The sequence below is a fragment of the Macrosteles quadrilineatus genome, unplaced genomic scaffold (assembly GCF_028750875.1).
Source record: "Macrosteles quadrilineatus isolate MER2022 unplaced genomic scaffold, UCM_ALF_1.0 Scaffold_204__1_contigs__length_187771, whole genome shotgun sequence".
In the NCBI taxonomy this organism is placed as follows: domain Eukaryota; kingdom Metazoa; phylum Arthropoda; class Insecta; order Hemiptera; family Cicadellidae; genus Macrosteles; species Macrosteles quadrilineatus.
In genome coordinates this window covers 94499-112500 of record NW_026542797.1, presented here as the reverse complement: position 1 = coordinate 112500, position 18002 = coordinate 94499, and the positions used below count along the sequence as shown (strand labels likewise).

General features: G+C 46.8%; 1 protein-coding gene and 14 non-coding genes across 15 annotated transcripts in view; 9 read left to right on the top strand and 6 right to left on the bottom strand.

Annotated features, from left to right (window-relative positions):
* The window catches only part of LOC128982341 (U2 spliceosomal RNA), a 193-nt gene extending 87 nt beyond the window's left edge, over positions 1 to 106 (bottom strand). Inside the window, exon 1 of the small nuclear RNA XR_008489650.1 lies at positions 1 to 106. This exon is cut by the window's left edge and continues 87 nt beyond it. This is a non-coding gene — a small nuclear RNA (U2 spliceosomal RNA).
* Positions 107 to 1347: 1241 nt separating this feature from the next.
* On the top strand, positions 1348 to 1468 carry LOC128982278 (U5 spliceosomal RNA). The gene has a single exon (XR_008489589.1). It is a non-coding gene; the product is annotated as a U5 spliceosomal RNA (small nuclear RNA).
* A 148-nt stretch (positions 1469 to 1616) lies between these two features.
* LOC128982252 (small nucleolar RNA U3) lies at positions 1617 to 1830 on the bottom strand. Its single transcript, XR_008489565.1, has one exon. It is a non-coding gene; the product is annotated as a small nucleolar RNA U3 (small nucleolar RNA).
* Positions 1831 to 2331: 501 nt separating this feature from the next.
* LOC128982313 (U1 spliceosomal RNA) lies at positions 2332 to 2493 on the top strand. Its single transcript, XR_008489624.1, has one exon. It is a non-coding gene; the product is annotated as a U1 spliceosomal RNA (small nuclear RNA).
* A 418-nt stretch (positions 2494 to 2911) lies between these two features.
* Positions 2912 to 3030, top strand: LOC128982305 (5S ribosomal RNA). Its single transcript, XR_008489615.1, has one exon. It is a non-coding gene; the product is annotated as a 5S ribosomal RNA (ribosomal RNA).
* Positions 3031 to 3455: 425 nt separating this feature from the next.
* On the bottom strand, positions 3456 to 3648 carry LOC128982339 (U2 spliceosomal RNA). The gene has a single exon (XR_008489648.1). It is a non-coding gene; the product is annotated as a U2 spliceosomal RNA (small nuclear RNA).
* Positions 3649 to 4889: 1241 nt separating this feature from the next.
* LOC128982276 (U5 spliceosomal RNA) lies at positions 4890 to 5010 on the top strand. The gene has a single exon (XR_008489588.1). It is a non-coding gene; the product is annotated as a U5 spliceosomal RNA (small nuclear RNA).
* Positions 5011 to 5157: 147 nt separating this feature from the next.
* On the bottom strand, positions 5158 to 5371 carry LOC128982251 (small nucleolar RNA U3). The gene has a single exon (XR_008489564.1). It is a non-coding gene; the product is annotated as a small nucleolar RNA U3 (small nucleolar RNA).
* An 811-nt stretch (positions 5372 to 6182) lies between these two features.
* Positions 6183 to 6344, top strand: LOC128982312 (U1 spliceosomal RNA). The gene has a single exon (XR_008489623.1). It is a non-coding gene; the product is annotated as a U1 spliceosomal RNA (small nuclear RNA).
* Positions 6345 to 6762: 418 nt separating this feature from the next.
* Positions 6763 to 6881, top strand: LOC128982232 (5S ribosomal RNA). The gene has a single exon (XR_008489546.1). It is a non-coding gene; the product is annotated as a 5S ribosomal RNA (ribosomal RNA).
* A 425-nt stretch (positions 6882 to 7306) lies between these two features.
* LOC128982338 (U2 spliceosomal RNA) lies at positions 7307 to 7499 on the bottom strand. The gene has a single exon (XR_008489647.1). It is a non-coding gene; the product is annotated as a U2 spliceosomal RNA (small nuclear RNA).
* A 1240-nt stretch (positions 7500 to 8739) lies between these two features.
* Positions 8740 to 8860, top strand: LOC128982275 (U5 spliceosomal RNA). The gene has a single exon (XR_008489587.1). It is a non-coding gene; the product is annotated as a U5 spliceosomal RNA (small nuclear RNA).
* A 149-nt stretch (positions 8861 to 9009) lies between these two features.
* LOC128982249 (small nucleolar RNA U3) lies at positions 9010 to 9223 on the bottom strand. The gene has a single exon (XR_008489562.1). It is a non-coding gene; the product is annotated as a small nucleolar RNA U3 (small nucleolar RNA).
* Positions 9224 to 9724: 501 nt separating this feature from the next.
* LOC128982337 (U1 spliceosomal RNA) lies at positions 9725 to 9886 on the top strand. Its single transcript, XR_008489646.1, has one exon. It is a non-coding gene; the product is annotated as a U1 spliceosomal RNA (small nuclear RNA).
* Positions 9887 to 15712: 5826 nt separating this feature from the next.
* On the top strand, positions 15713 to 16864 carry LOC128982227 (uncharacterized). The gene has a single exon (XM_054401295.1). It carries the CDS (start codon positions 15713 to 15715, stop codon positions 16862 to 16864), a length of 1152 nt encoding a protein of 383 aa, XP_054257270.1.
* Positions 16865 to 18002: the final 1138 nt, after the last annotated feature.

Below are 18002 nucleotides of genomic sequence, written 5' to 3'. Positions count from 1 at the left end.
AAAAATCAGTTTAACAAACTGGTCCCTCGATGAGGGACGTATCAGATGTTAAGCTGATAAGAACAGATACTACACTTTGATCTTAGCCAACAGGCCGAGAAGCGATACTTGACCGAGGATTTTCAAAATTCTCGGCCACTTTGCAACCACCCCCGTTGGTGTGAGTTTTTCACGGAATCGCGGGGCCTTCGGACACCGTCGGCGGCAAACCGGAGTAGAAAATACTGAAAAAAGGGCTTCCAACTGCGACAGGACGAGAGAATAACAACAACTGTTTCCGTACTATGTGTACGTGAGTGTGTTGTTGATCGACTTATTTCAACACTCTCGTCTGCGAACGCGTACGAGAACCGACTCGGGCCCCGAACAGTCCGGGTGCTAATGCCAGTTCTGTCCACGCTGTCCACGCCGGTTGTAGCGCTAGCGTCGCGAGACTAGGTCCACGTCAGAGGGTTCGTTCGTCGTCGGTCTCGTCGCTGGCTCCCGCTATCCGGCAGTCGCGTCACCGATAATAACGAGATAGTGTAAAAATCTGTAACACGTCGAATCGCCATTCTTTTTAACGACTGCTATCGTGTCCGTCGTGCACAGGTCGAATATGTTAACGGGAGAATCGCGTTTGTCGCGTCCGCCTCTCGGTCTGAACTATGCACTTTGCGAGAACTACCCAACTCTTCTCCTATTGGTCGAATCAAACAAAACAGGCCACGCCCACTTTTCTACCACGTAAAACGACATATTGTGTTTAATACCGTCAGTTTACCGATCGGGCTATATAATTCTATCTCGATCAAAGGAAATTGCCGCCGCCCAGAAATTCACTCTCTCTTAGTGTGTTGTTTCATTTTTTTTTTATTCTAGAAATTCATTTCTTTGTTATTATCATTTTTATTTTCATTTTCATTTTCGTTTTCGTTTTCATTTTTATTTCATTCCATTTACTTTTTTACTACAATTTTACTGAAAATCATGATACACGGTGTCTCGTCGAACGTCGTCGTCCCCCTCCTCCTCGTCACACACGTGCAGTGCTAGTTCACGCCGTGTGGAGCGCTAGTAGCGCAGCGCGAGGTCCACGTCGCGTCGCCACGACGAGGCTGCAGCCCGGCTCAGGCTCACCTCGTTCCCGGCCGGCGGCGCAGTTTAGTAACAGTGGTGACACGCGCAATCGGCACTCTTGCCGACTGGTGTTCCAATAAGATACGTCCACTGTGACGGGTCCCGTTTGTCTAGATTGTTGTATATTTCGTAACATCGTGTTTTACGTGTGGACATTCGTGTCAGTTGGCTCTCGCCGGCTCTAACTGAGTCCAGTACTAGTGGGTCGCTCGGGTTTCGTCACGCGCTCCACTCTGGTTTCCCTTCAAAACGAATAAATCTTTCGCCTTTTACTAAAGATTTCCGTGGAGGGGAACACACGATGAGTCTATAAACAAATTTTTAATTAGCGCCCGATCCTTATGGGATTGGGCCACTCACTCGAGTACAATGTTGATTGATTATCACCTCACTGAGCACGAATATACTGTCGTGTAAAAACCTATGACACGCTTGTATTCAATTCAATTGAAGATTGATATTATAAGTTGTTTATTTCATTTATTTTTTTTTTTTTTACCACTCTGAACGTCCACCTCTCGACCAGTACCCTAAGGTAAAGGCTGAACGATCATCGATGACGTGCTCCCGTGCCGCTAGGGCCCGGGACCTCGTCTGCCTCACGCTCAGAGAGATGGACCGTAACTCTTCATCGTGGCTGGTATCCACTTCCGTAATGGAGTGTATAAATGAAGATCTTACTACAGAAATGATCCTGTGAAGTATGATCTTGACACGACGTCGGTCACGACCGACGGTCCAGCCGAATTCGATCGTACACAACCCTGTGAGAATCAATATATAAACACTATCGACAGACAATCTCGCGCCGGACTCGGACCTCAGTAAAGACGCTGTTCTGCAAGGAGCTCAGTCACAGTCTAAGCGAAATAAGTCGCAAACAGCACGCGACCGTTTGCCGATCGGTTTCTATAGCGTGGTTTCACCTCGTCTCCGCGCCGGCGCAGCCAGTGACCGACGACGTGTCCGAGCCAGCCACTGTTGGTCTGGACGACGTGGACGGTTTCGCTCGGTGTTTACACGTTGCCCAGAGGTTTTTCTTTTTGAAACCTCGGGATTCGTTTACCGTTAACCGTTTTCAAGACGACGACACGATTTTGGCGACATAAATTTACAATTACCGACACCGTTACAGCTGTAGTGTGGATCGGTTCTCGCACTGATACCCGCTACACGCCAGAGCCGGGTGCCCATTTCGTCGCTCTCGCACTCATACTTACCTGGCGTAGGGGTTACCGTGATCAAGAAGGCGGTTCCCCCAGGATGAGGCCCTTCCATTGCACTACGGTCGGGCTGACTCCTGCGAATGCCCCAAATGTGGGTATCTCGGGCGCGTAATTTTTGGTAGCGGGGACTGCGTTCGCGCTGTCCCTAATAATACACATTCAACTCCAATGGGGTGTATAGTGAGTAGGTAGAGAAAGTCATTCGTTATTTTATACAAACAACAGCGGTAGTGTACGTAAATAAATGATATTTTTGTTAACAATCGTTGAATAAGAATAACGTAGCGCAATAACCTGTAAACAAAAAAGAAACGGACTAAATTTTTCATAATATTAAATCGTGCAATACGTTATATTATTCAATGTTGATTGTTATTTACTTTTTTAACAGTCGATGAATTTCGTAGCGCAAAACTGACTAGGATCCTACCACGGATCTGGCGAATCCACTAATTTTCGAGTTTTTATCCATTTTGATTTATAAAACTGATAATGTATTGCTGATTGCTCTGTCAGTTAGAATAATGATGGTTCACTCAGGATGGTGACAGGTACTTCCAGCACTCGCCAACGGCCATACCACGTTGAATATACCGGTTCTCGTCCGATCACCGAAGTCAAGCAACGTCGGGCGTGGTTAGTACTTGGATGGGTGACCGCTTGGGAACACCACGTGCTGTTGGCATTTTTTTCATTTTGTACTTTTCACTATATTTAAAATTTCCTCTTGTTTATTTTTTGTTATTTCCAAAGGTCTTCTTTTCACTATATTTTTATTTTCTTATTGCTAATTTTTTGTTATTTCCAATAGTTTTCACCGTTTACTGTGACACACTTGTATTCACATTAGGCATACATTTATTTTTATTTATTTGGAATACTCGGTATGTTGTGTACAGCAAACAATACTGTAGTCTATTAACGAACTAGTGTTGACTTAATAACAACGGTAACATGAACGACCCGTCGTGTCGTCTCGTCAGCGGTCGCTCGAACGTCGATAATAATTTATTCGGTCTACATTTTTACAATGCAGTACTTAGAATCAATTAATTGATGCGTGTCAATATCTCTGTACTACTTATTATTAGTTGAACGTACGATATGGTATTATGGTGGGCCGGTCCCGGCGGTACTGCAATGCCGGGTCAACCCGTGACAGAGGTGGAGCAAGCTCCTAGCACTCCGTCGATTTCCAAAAATCAGTTTAACAAACTGGTCCCTCGATGAGGGACGTATCAGATGTTAAGCTGATAAGAACAGATACTACACTTTGATCTTAGCCAACAGGCCGAGAAGCGATACTTGACCGAGGATTTTCAAAATTCTCGGCCACTTTGCAACCACCCCCGTTGGTGTGAGTTTTTCACGGAATCGCGGGGCCTTCGGACACCGTCGGCGGCAAACCGGAGTAGAAAATACTGAAAAAAGGGCTTCCAACTGCGACAGGACGAGAGAATAACAACAACTGTTTCCGTACTATGTGTACGTGAGTGTGTTGTTGATCGACTTATTTCAACACTCTCGTCTGCGAACGCGTACGAGAACCGACTCGGGCCCCGAACAGTCCGGGTGCTAATGCCAGTTCTGTCCACGCTGTCCACGCCGGTTGTAGCGCTAGCGTCGCGAGACTAGGTCCACGTCAGAGGGTTCGTTCGTCGTCGGTCTCGTCGCTGGCTCCCGCTATCCGGCAGTCGCGTCACCGATAATAACGAGATAGTGTAAAAATCTGTAACACGTCGAATCGCCATTCTTTTTAACGACTGCTATCGTGTCCGTCGTGCACAGGTCGAATATGTTAACGGGAGAATCGCGTTTGTCGCGTCCGCCTCTCGGTCTGAACTATGCACTTTGCGAGAACTACCCAACTCTTCTCCTATTGGTCGAATCAAACAAAACAGGCCACGCCCACTTTTCTACCACGTAAAACGACATATTGTGTTTAATACCGTCAGTTTACCGATCGGGCTATATAATTCTATCTCGATCAAAGGAAATTGCCGCCGCCCAGAAATTCACTCTCTCTTAGTGTGTTGTTTCATTTTTTTTTTATTCTAGAAATTCATTTCTTTGTTATTATCATTTTTATTTTCATTTTCATTTTCGTTTTCGTTTTCATTTTTATTTCATTCCATTTACTTTTTTACTACAATTTTACTGAAAATCATGATACACGGTGTCTCGTCGAACGTCGTCGTCCCCCTCCTCCTCGTCACACACGTGCAGTGCTAGTTCACGCCGTGTGGAGCGCTAGTAGCGCAGCGCGAGGTCCACGTCGCGTCGCCACGACGAGGCTGCAGCCCGGCTCAGGCTCACCTCGTTCCCGGCCGGCGGCGCAGTTTAGTAACAGTGGTGACACGCGCAATCGGCACTCTTGCCGACTGGTGTTCCAATAAGATACGTCCACTGTGACGGGTCCCGTTTGTCTAGATTGTTGTATATTTCGTAACATCGTGTTTTACGTGTGGACATTCGTGTCAGTTGGCTCTCGCCGGCTCTAACTGAGTCCAGTACTAGTGGGTCGCTCGGGTTTCGTCACGCGCTCCACTCTGGTTTCCCTTCAAAACGAATAAATCTTTCGCCTTTTACTAAAGATTTCCGTGGAGGGGAACACACGATGAGTCTATAAACAAATTTTTAATTAGCGCCCGATCCTTATGGGATTGGGCCACTCACTCGAGTACAATGTTGATTGATTATCACCTCACTGAGCACGAATATACTGTCGTGTAAAAACCTATGACACGCTTGTATTCAATTCAATTGAAGATTGATATTATAAGTTGTTTATTTCATTTATTTTTTTTTTTTTACCACTCTGAACGTCCACCTCTCGACCAGTACCCTAAGGTAAAGGCTGAACGATCATCGATGACGTGCTCCCGTGCCGCTAGGGCCCGGGACCTCGTCTGCCTCACGCTCAGAGAGATGGACCGTAACTCTTCATCGTGGCTGGTATCCACTTCCGTAATGGAGTGTATAAATGAAGATCTTACTACAGAAATGATCCTGTGAAGTATGATCTTGACACGACGTCGGTCACGACCGACGGTCCAGCCGAATTCGATCGTACACAACCCTGTGAGAATCAATATATAAACACTATCGACAGACAATCTCGCGCCGGACTCGGACCTCAGTAAAGACGCTGTTCTGCAAGGAGCTCAGTCACAGTCTAAGCGAAATAAGTCGCAAACAGCACGCGACCGTTTGCCGATCGGTTTCTATAGCGTGGTTTCACCTCGTCTCCGCGCCGGCGCAGCCAGTGACCGACGACGTGTCCGAGCCAGCCACTGTTGGTCTGGACGACGTGGACGGTTTCGCTCGGTGTTTACACGTTGCCCAGAGGTCACGACCGACGGTCCAGCCGAATTCGATCGTACACAACCCTGTGAGAATCAATATATAAACACTATCGACAGACAATCTCGCGCCGGACTCGGACCTCAGTAAAGACGCTGTTCTGCAAGGAGCTCAGTCACAGTCTAAGCGAAATAAGTCGCAAACAGCACGCGACCGTTTGCCGATCGGTTTCTATAGCGTGGTTTCACCTCGTCTCCGCGCCGGCGCAGCCAGTGACCGACGACGTGTCCGAGCCAGCCACTGTTGGTCTGGACGACGTGGACGGTTTCGCTCGGTGTTTACACGTTGCCCAGAGGTTTTTCTTTTTGAAACCTCGGGATTCGTTTACCGTTAACCGTTTTCAAGACGACGACACGATTTTGGCGACATAAATTTACAATTACCGACACCGTTACAGCTGTAGTGTGGATCGGTTCTCGCACTGATACCCGCTACACGCCAGAGCCGGGTGCCCATTTCGTCGCTCTCGCACTCATACTTACCTGGCGTAGGGGTTACCGTGATCAAGAAGGCGGTTCCCCCAGGATGAGGCCCTTCCATTGCACTACGGTCGGGCTGACTCCTGCGAATGCCCCAAATGTGGGTATCTCGGGCGCGTAATTTTTGGTAGCGGGGACTGCGTTCGCGCTGTCCCTAATAATACACATTCAACTCCAATGGGGTGTATAGTGAGTAGGTAGAGAAAGTCATTCGTTATTTTATACAAACAACAGCGGTAGTGTACGTAAATAAATGATATTTTTGTTAACAATCGTTGAATAAGAATAACGTAGCGCAATAACCTGTAAACAAAAAAGAAACGGACTAAATTTTTCATAATATTAAATCGTGCAATACGTTATATTATTCAATGTTGATTGTTATTTACTTTTTTAACAGTCGATGAATTTCGTAGCGCAAAACTGACTAGGATCCTACCACGGATCTGGCGAATCCACTAATTTTCGAGTTTTTATCCATTTTGATTTATAAAACTGATAATGTATTGCTGATTGCTCTGTCAGTTAGAATAATGATGGTTCACTCAGGATGGTGACAGGTACTTCCAGCACTCGCCAACGGCCATACCACGTTGAATATACCGGTTCTCGTCCGATCACCGAAGTCAAGCAACGTCGGGCGTGGTTAGTACTTGGATGGGTGACCGCTTGGGAACACCACGTGCTGTTGGCATTTTTTTCATTTTGTACTTTTCACTATATTTAAAATTTCCTCTTGTTTATTTTTTGTTATTTCCAAAGGTCTTCTTTTCACTATATTTTTATTTTCTTATTGCTAATTTTTTGTTATTTCCAATAGTTTTCACCGTTTACTGTGACACACTTGTATTCACATTAGGCATACATTTATTTTTATTTATTTGGAATACTCGGTATGTTGTGTACAGCAAACAATACTGTAGTCTATTAACGAACTAGTGTTGACTTAATAACAACGGTAACATGAACGACCCGTCGTGTCGTCTCGTCAGCGGTCGCTCGAACGTCGATAATAATTTATTCGGTCTACATTTTTACAATGCAGTACTTAGAATCAATTAATTGATGCGTGTCAATATCTCTGTACTACTTATTATTAGTTGAACGTACGATATGGTATTATGGTGGGCCGGTCCCGGCGGTACTGCAATGCCGGGTCAACCCGTGACAGAGGTGGAGCAAGCTCCTAGCACTCCGTCGATTTCCAAAAATCAGTTTAACAAACTGGTCCCTCGATGAGGGACGTATCAGATGTTAAGCTGATAAGAACAGATACTACACTTTGATCTTAGCCAACAGGCCGAGAAGCGATACTTGACCGAGGATTTTCAAAATTCTCGGCCACTTTGCAACCACCCCCGTTGGTGTGAGTTTTTCACGGAATCGCGGGGCCTTCGGACACCGTCGGCGGCAAACCGGAGTAGAAAATACTGAAAAAAGGGCTTCCAACTGCGACAGGACGAGAGAATAACAACAACTGTTTCCGTACTATGTGTACGTGAGTGTGTTGTTGATCGACTTATTTCAACACTCTCGTCTGCGAACGCGTACGAGAACCGACTCGGGCCCCGAACAGTCCGGGTGCTAATGCCAGTTCTGTCCACGCTGTCCACGCCGGTTGTAGCGCTAGCGTCGCGAGACTAGGTCCACGTCAGAGGGTTCGTTCGTCGTCGGTCTCGTCGCTGGCTCCCGCTATCCGGCAGTCGCGTCACCGATAATAACGAGATAGTGTAAAAATCTGTAACACGTCGAATCGCCATTCTTTTTAACGACTGCTATCGTGTCCGTCGTGCACAGGTCGAATATGTTAACGGGAGAATCGCGTTTGTCGCGTCCGCCTCTCGGTCTGAACTATGCACTTTGCGAGAACTACCCAACTCTTCTCCTATTGGTCGAATCAAACAAAACAGGCCACGCCCACTTTTCTACCACGTAAAACGACATATTGTGTTTAATACCGTCAGTTTACCGATCGGGCTATATAATTCTATCTCGATCAAAGGAAATTGCCGCCGCCCAGAAATTCACTCTCTCTTAGTGTGTTGTTTCATTTTTTTTTATTCTAGAAATTCATTTCTTTGTTATTATCATTTTTATTTTCATTTTCATTTTCGTTTTCGTTTTCATTTTTATTTCATTCCATTTACTTTTTTACTACAATTTTACTGAAAATCATGATACACGGTGTCTCGTCGAACGTCGTCGTCCCCCTCCTCCTCGTCACACACGTGCAGTGCTAGTTCACGCCGTGTGGAGCGCTAGTAGCGCAGCGCGAGGTCCACGTCGCGTCGCCACGACGAGGCTGCAGCCCGGCTCAGGCTCACCTCGTTCCCGGCCGGCGGCGCAGTTTAGTAACAGTGGTGACACGCGCAATCGGCACTCTTGCCGACTGGTGTTCCAATAAGATACGTCCACTGTGACGGGTCCCGTTTGTCTAGATTGTTGTATATTTCGTAACATCGTGTTTTACGTGTGGACATTCGTGTCAGTTGGCTCTCGCCGGCTCTAACTGAGTCCAGTACTAGTGGGTCGCTCGGGTTTCGTCACGCGCTCCACTCTGGTTTCCCTTCAAAACGAATAAATCTTTCGCCTTTTACTAAAGATTTCCGTGGAGGGGAACACACGATGAGTCTATAAACAAATTTTTAATTAGCGCCCGATCCTTATGGGATTGGGCCACTCACTCGAGTACAATGTTGATTGATTATCACCTCACTGAGCACGAATATACTGTCGTGTAAAAACCTATGACACGCTTGTATTCAATTCAATTGAAGATTGATATTATAAGTTGTTTATTTCATTTATTTTTTTTTTTTTTTACCACTCTGAACGTCCACCTCTCGACCAGTACCCTAAGGTAAAGGCTGAACGATCATCGATGACGTGCTCCCGTGCCGCTAGGGCCCGGGACCTCGTCTGCCTCACGCTCAGAGAGATGGACCGTAACTCTTCATCGTGGCTGGTATCCACTTCCGTAATGGAGTGTATAAATGAAGATCTTACTACAGAAATGATCCTGTGAAGTATGATCTTGACACGACGTCGGTCACGACCGACGGTCCAGCCGAATTCGATCGTACACAACCCTGTGAGAATCAATATATAAACACTATCGACAGACAATCTCGCGCCGGACTCGGACCTCAGTAAAGACGCTGTTCTGCAAGGAGCTCAGTCACAGTCTAAGCGAAATAAGTCGCAAACAGCACGCGACCGTTTGCCGATCGGTTTCTATAGCGTGGTTTCACCTCGTCTCCGCGCCGGCGCAGCCAGTGACCGACGACGTGTCCGAGCCAGCCACTGTTGGTCTGGACGACGTGGACGGTTTCGCTCGGTGTTTACACGTTGCCCAGAGGTTTTTCTTTTTGAAACCTCGGGATTCGTTTACCGTTAACCGTTTTCAAGACGACGACACGATTTTGGCGACATAAATTTACAATTACCGACACCGTTACAGCTGTAGTGTGGATCGGTTCTCGCACTGATACCCGCTACACGCCAGAGCCGGGTGCCCATTTCGTCGCTCTCGCACTCATACTTACCTGGCGTAGGGGTTACCGTGATCAAGAAGGCGGTTCCCCCAGGATGGGGCCCTTCCATTGCACTACGGTCGGGCTGACTCCTGCGAATGCCCCAAATGTGGGTATCTCGGGCGCGTAATTTTTGGTAGCGGGGACTGCGTTCGCGCTGTCCCTAATAATACACATTCAACTCCAATGGGGTGAGTAGTATTGTTATGGGTGCTTTGCGCGATGTGCAATTGATGTGCACTGATGTGCCAGACCACCCACGGTGGCACCTCCCCCCCCCCTCCCCCCAGCACCTCCCCCTGCACCTCCCCCTGCACCTCCCCCTCCCACTGCACCTCCCCCTCCCCCTGCACATCCCCCTCCCACTGCACATCCCCCTCCCACTGCACATCCCCCTCCCCCTGCACCTCCCCCGCCATGCACCTCCCCACGCCACTGCACCTCCCCCTCCCCCTGCACATCCCCCTCCCCCTGCACATCCCCCCCCCCTGCACATCCCCCTTCCCCCGACACATCCCCCTCCCCCTGCACATCCTACACCTCCGGATGTGCTAGACCTCCCACGGAGAGAGGTGTAGTCGGCGCTCCCTCTGATCCTAGGATACAAAGGAATCCACTTAACAGGTGATTGACGGATCCATTATTTGAGTTTCTAAAAGCTTTTAGTAAGACTATTACATTTGACGAAGGTGAGCAAATCTTGACAAGCATCTAAAAAGCTTTGTTTAGTTCACTAACAAAGGAAAGCTTCTAGAACGTTCCTTCGATTGACGCCGACAAAGGAACACCTGTTGTTGTTTACCACTGGATCTTCGTGGAAGTTTCTATCGTTTCTGCGTCGCACATTCTTTACCCCCTCTCTCTGGCTACACTGCGTTACTCGCCCGTTCCCTTCAGTTAGGGTTTGGACTTTGCACGAGATGGCTGACAAACAACAACAGTGGGCGAACGATATCGACGACGCCGATTTACACCGGGCGTGCGTCGAGGCGGAGGAGCGGGATCGGGAACATCAGGCGATTCTACTTCAGCTGCTGGAGGAGGAGGAGAGAGAGCTGAGTTACAAAATAGAGCATGTTTGGTGCTCCCAGCCTCGGGACGACGTAGAGTGGGCTCATCATGATGCAGATATGGTACGATGGGCAAAACTTCAAAATAGGATTATGGAGTTGAAGAAATAAACAGAATTTAAATCATCCTTCCCCTAATCCTCCTCCTGCTTCATCATAAAACGGTCTTTTTAAAGACCACCTAAGCCTTAGTGAGTTAAGTTCACTTTAATGAGAAAACTATATGGTCCATACTCGCACTGTTTAGTTTTTGAGACCACCCACGGAGCGATGTGCCAGACCACCCAGGCATGAAGGCACCTCCCCCCCCCCCACCCATCGTCTCGTCCGTCCCATCCTGCACCCCTAGGATGTGCCATACCACCCACGGAGCGAGATGCTGGCGGCTGTCTCTTTGATCTTTCGATACAATGGAAAGCTTTTATCGTAGGCACTCCCTTTGGTCCTAGGATACAAAGGAATCCACTTAACGGATGATTGACAGATCCATTAGAAGAGTTTCTAAAGGCATTGTTTAGTCCAATATAACAATGGATAACCTTCTGGAACATTCCATCGCTTTACGCCAACAAAGGAACACGTGTTGTTTACCACTGGACCTTCGTGGAAACTTCCATCGTTTCTGCGTCGTGCATCCTATCCCCACCCCCCCTCTCTCTGGCTATACTGCGTTACTCATCCGCTACCTTCAGATAGGGTTTGGAGTTCACACGAGATGGCCAACCAACAGCAAGAGAAACAGCAAGAGTGGGCGAGCGATATAGACGACGCCGATTTACACCGGGCGTGCGCTGTGGCAGAGGAGCGGGAGCGGGAACGTCAGGCGACTCTACTTCGGCTGCTGGAGGAGCAGAAAGAGTTGCATATTAAATTTTTTCGTATTTGGTCCCGTCAGCCCAGGGACGACTTTGAATGGAGCTGGTGGGCAGATGATTCTAAGAGAATGAGAGAACTCGACGATGAAATCGAGGAGCTGAAGAAATAAAAAGACAATTATATCATTATTCTTCACCTCGCCTCCTTTTCCTTTCCCTTTTCCTTCGGCGTCAAACGGTCTTTTTAAAGACCACCTAAGCTTTAGTGAGTTAAGTGCACTGTAACGAGAAAACTGGAAGGTGCAATGTCGTGCTGTACAGTTTTCGAGTTGGACCACCCACGTATCTAGGTCCTGACGTCACCTTGTGATGACGTCATATCGTAGTATTAGTTGTTGGTTTACCCGCAGCAAAACGCTAGTGGTGGTGTCAATATCACATGATACAACCGCCGACAATTCAGTTAGTTCTGTGAGTGCGTTGAGTAAACTCGTGTCGTGCGTTCATAGTGTTATGTTCACTATGACTACTACTACTACTAGTACTACTACTGGTGACGTCGGTATGTCTAATATTGCTGATACAGAAAAAACAATACGTTTTATTATGGAGGAGATACAAGCGTTGGAGGATAACGCAATCAGTGGTTTTTCTACAGAACATGTGGAGCAGCCAGACTTTGAGCTGAAACAATTACAGCAGCAGCAACAGCATAAGCAGGAGAAAATTAATAACAACAAGAAGAAGAAGACTCGTGATATAAATGTGCAAGCTGATATTGGTAGTGAAATTAACAAAGAAGAAGAAAAAGAAGATGAACTAGGTCAAGGGCAAGACGAAGGATGGGTGTTTAGATCGGCTAACGATTCGCCAACCATTACGTGGATTGACGAAGATTTTCAATACACCGTACAGAATCCCGCTAATCGAGGGCGAGTTTTATTGAAATTACATTTATTTGAGGAAGGAGTGCAAACACACAGTTGCGGCATATATTTGAATGAAAAGAAAGGAGATAAAATATACAACAGTGTGAATCATTTACTGTCACAATTAGAGAATTTATGGGTCGATCGTTTGACAGGAGTCCCGAAAATACACGGTGTGACAAAGTCAATGACGCCGCTACCCGCGTGGCGCCGACCAATGGATTGCGCAATCGAAAACGGTGGAAGAATAAAACAAAGGAAGAAACGTTCTGTGGCGCCAGAGAAGATGATGCAATCGGATGAGACAAAAGATTATACCAACAATAGCAGCGTTTCCAAGAAGCCACGTGTTGATGCGCAGCTGCAGTCGAGGGGGCGAAACAAAAAGAAACAACTACAAAAAACCGGTCTGTGCTAGACTCTTCTACAGGGGTGGATTCTGAGAAATATTGAGACACACCTGCATTCTTCACCCCACCACTGCGCTGTCGCTGCTTCTACAACAATTCATTCATCGTCTAACCACTGTGCGGATCGAACGTGTGTACAGTTTTGCTTGACTTAAACTTTTTTCACTAAAACATTTATTATGCCGAAATGCGAGTCAGTCAGTGTCGGTGGTAGTGGAGGAGGTGGAGGCAGCAGTGATGTGATGGACTTAAAAAATGAACTCAACGCCGTGCAATTAAACACGCCATACACGAAGATCATCGATCTTTGTGAAGAGTGCGCTTATCGTATTGTGAAATTCGAACGAGTGAACACACCGTACGGAGAGACTATCATGGTTGTGCTGGAAGGACTACTCGGCGATGAGCTCTACATCCGTGTCTACCTACCACGACGCTTTAACGAGGCGATCACAGATCAACGCATTGAGCAGTACAACAGGGGATTCGGTGATCGACTATGCCTCGTCAGAAGAAGCGCTCCAGCTGGCAGTAAATATACTCCATTGGAGTTTGTTTGAAATAAATTTAAATTAATGTACAAAACTGTTTTTATTATCATTTTTACTAACCTCAAAAACTAATGAATATTGTAATTTTCTTAAAATGAAATTGTAACTTTGATAGGTTTTGTAAGTCAATACGTATAGTCACGTTCACAGCATAATCAAATAGTCTTTTTATTTACACTCCTTTTTCCCTATTGTTATAAATAATTAGCATAAATTAGTTTGTGGTGATGTTAGTGTAGTCAGTAAGCAAAATGGACTTGAGGTGGAAACATCCGTTTTCGGCCATAGTAGCCGGCCCTTCGGGCTCTGGTAAATCACAATTCGTCATGCGATTCATAGATCACTCAAATGAAATTTGTGATACGGATTTTGCTAACATATATTGGCATCATCCGCACTCGAATGATATTGTCCAACAGAGCAGTAGCAGTGGCAGCAGAGGCAGAGGAGGTATTGTCCAGTACAGAAACAGTCTGCCAGACATGAACGATTTCGACGGAAGTGTACCTAATTTGATCATCGTGGACGATATGATGCGTGAAACAGACAGCAGTGTGGTGGATCTGTTTACTAAAGGATCACATCACAAAAGCTTGAGTGTTTTCTTTATAACGCAGAATCTGTTTCATCAAGGTCGCGGTCAGAGAGATATTTCCCTTAATGCTCATTACATAGTGTGTTTTAAGAACCCTAGAGATCGGGCTCAGATAAAACATTTAGCTCGTCAAATCTATCCGGATAATACTAAATTTATAGAGGAAGCATACGCGGACGCTACACGCGATCCACACGCATATCTGCTGATAGACTTAAAACAATCTACACCGGATGAGATGCGCATTCGTTCGACTATCTTTCCGGACGATCCGATTAATTCTGTATACCTACCGAAGATTAGTGGTAGCAGGGGCCACATTAATAATAAATAGAACACATCCACATCGGGTAAGTATCAGTCGTCATGTCGCAGTGTGTGAGGAAAGACGCGGCTCTACTGTCGGCACTCGTACACGCTACACCGAAGGAACGTAAAGCGCTGTTAAAGGTGTGCGACATCAGTCGTATACGGTCGGTGTGCGAGTGCGCATACAACCTGTTACGCGGTAACGTATCGGTGTCTGACAAACGCAAGAGACAATTGAACAAGTATAAAACGAATCTCAGACGATTGGTAAAAAGAGGTGAGACTTGGGCTAAGAAACGCCAATATCTAGTACAGAAAGGAGGCGGTTTCCTACTGCCCATACTGTTGAGCACCGTACTACAAGCCATACTTCATAAATCCATTCCACAATAATAATGGAGTACGCGAAGAAAATGGTCGTCGTACCGCAAGAGTTGATCGAGCGGTTACGAAACAGTGGTGACAACAACAACAACAACAACAAAAACAACAACAATGATAATATAAAGTCGTCATCGAATCGATTCGGAGATGACAGAGGCAACAGTATCGATAATGAAATGCATCGCATATTGACGGATAAAACTTTGAGCGATTACGAAAAATGGAAGCAATATCAACAGGTGTTGCAAAGATTTTTACATTTTGCCTCTGTCAATAGACAACCGATCAGTATTCCCATCATAGAGACATCAACATCATCATCATCATCAGCAGCATCATTACTGCAAGCAGCATCAGCGTCGTCGCCGCCACCCGGTACAGTGGAGGAGATAGTGGACACTTTTTCTAAAACGTACAAGCCGGATGTGCGTAATCTGTTACGATTCATCGTCCGCGAAGGTAGTGTGATAAATTGGGATAAGGACTTTGCGGTGTATGTGCGAAATGAAAAAATTCCCGATTCGAACATCGTGGACATATTACACTGCATAGTGAGAGTCCGTATGGTGGATTACATGCCCGCCGGTTGGTACGAAGTCATGAACGCGTTACGCGACATGAATGTGCCCAAGGAGTATATAAACAATTCAACGGCGTTACAGTATCTGGGTGCGGGATACAGATCGTTACGTGGTGACGTGGCGTCGGCTGCGGCAAGTAGTCCGATCATATCGTCGGCACCGAGAACACCTATGCGCGATCGTTTACGTTCTGCTTACGTTAATCAGCAGCGGACGCTATCACCTACGTCACCGTTACCCTCGTTGGCGGCTCATCGAAGACAACGAACACAACAACAGCAAGATAGAGATCAATCACTTTCACCGTTGGACAGGTGGGAACCGTTTTCACCATAGTGCGGATAAATCATGGAACGATTGTACTACGATCCCGAAGATCCGGCATCATACGGTGGCGTCACACCTCTAGTGCGAGCGATTCGTGACGGGATTGAGAAGAAAAACAATAACAAGGGGAAAAATAAAAAGACAACACGAAAAGTGGTGTTGGACTGGTTACGAACACAAGACACTTACACATTGCACAAGCCGGTGCGTAAACGATTCGCACGCAACCGTTACGTTGTATTCGGTCCGGACGAATTGTGGCAAGCAGATTTGAATGACATGCGCGGTCTGAGTGCGTTCAACGACGGAATCAATTATCTGTTGACGGCGATAGACGTGTTCAGTAAAAGATTGTACGTGGTGCCGTTGAAAACTAAGAGCGGCGCAGAAGTGGCCAACGCGTTCGAGAACATATTTAAAAAAACCACCGTCACACCTCCGAGATGTCTGCAGACGGACAAGGGTACGGAATTCACCGGCGCCAAGGTGAAACAATTGTTCAGAAAATACAATGTCAGATACGTCACGACACAGAACCCCGACGTGAAATCGGCGGTCGTTGAACGTGTCAATCGCACTTTGAAATCACGCATGTGGCGCTATCTCACGTACAAAAACACGCACCGTTACATCAACGTGTTACAAAAACTGGTGAACGCCTACAATCGAAGTGCACACAGAAGTTTGGGCACTGACGGTGGCAGAGGCTTACGGCCGATAGACGTGAAGAAAGAAGATAAGAAAATCGTTTATAGAGTGTGGAAGAACATGTACAGCAGTGGCAGTGGCAGCGGCATCAAGACTAAATTGCCTAAGCGTAGAAAGGCGAAATTCATAGCGGGTGACACGGTGCGTATCGCTAAGGAAAAAGGTACGTTCACCAAAGGATACGAGACGAACTGGAGTAAAGAAGTGTTTGTCGTGGACCGCGAATACGGCCATCATCCGTTGCCGTTGTACTTGTTGCGTGATTTGAATGGATCACCATTGATCGGTCGTTTCTACGAAGAAGAATTGCAGAAGATCACTCTGCCACCGGACCGTCTGTACGAAATCGATAAAATACTTGACACCAAAGGTGTCGGTCGCAGTAAGCGTTACCTCGTCAAGTGGATAGGTTACGGTAACGAGTTTAACTCTTGGATACCGGCGTCGGAAGTTAAACAATTATAAGGCACGCATCAGCAAAAAAAACAAAATAAATAAATAATAATAATTATAATAAAAAAAATGAGCAAACACAGTCAGTTCTATTTGACACTGCCCAGTAACAGTTCGATGAACTACTATCCGAACAACACTGTGGCCGATTATATCACTCAACTGCCCACGTCGATACATCTGACGGACGGTGAATGGGAAGTGGCACTGGTCGAAGCGCATTATCCCTGTTCGTTTCTGACGGTGGGCAAAGACGCGAAAATATTCATCTACTACGAAGGTCTCAGCGACATAGCCACCGGTGGTTCCGACAAAACCAACAAAGTCAAGGTGAAAATTCTCAACGTTGAGCCCGGCAACTACAAAGATATCGAAGAACTGATACGTGTGATAAACACTATGGAAAGCTTACAGTTTTACGCCACGTTCGTCTACGACAGAAACACCAAAGTGGTGGATATAGCGATTCGCAGTCACGTGGTACAAATGGAATTGAGCACAGGTCTCGCGCTGCAGATGGGGTTTGATCCCGCCGAGACGGACTTGAAGAGCAACAAGAAAGCAAAACTGCCGGCCAACATACAAGCCGGACTGCCGGGTGACATGTACGTGTATTGCGATTTGGTCGAGCCACAATTGGTTGGCGATACGGTGGCGCCGTTATTGAAGATCGTCAACATCGATACGTCAAACTACGTGTACGGCGCACACAAGACCGTTCATTTCACGGATCCACACTACGTGCCTGTCATCAAGAGTGCGTTCGAGAACGTGGAAATCGACTTAAGGGGCAGCACGGGTGATCGACTGCCATTCCACTTCGGGACTACGTGCATGAAGCTACACCTGCGCCGATCGCTCGCGACAGCTTAAATAGACGACGACGACGACGACGACGACGACGACGACGACGACGACGATAGCATAAACATCAGTGGCAGCAGCAGCAGGAGCAACGATGAATACGAACGATCCGTATTTGGCATACTACCGGCGACAGTTGCAACAGTCGGGACATGGCGTGTCGTCCGTGTACAGAGGTGCGGCATTCCAGCGTGGACACGGTATCGGCAGTTTTCTCGCCGGACTCGTACGTTCTGTGGCACCGTTACTGAAGTCCGGCGCGACCACTGTCGGCAAGGAGGCGTTA

Excerpts from the sequence above, each read along its gene's own strand:
- LOC128982227 (XM_054401295.1), top strand. The coding sequence starts at position 15,713 with ATGGAACGATTGTACTACGATCCCGAAGATCCGGCATCATACGGTGGC.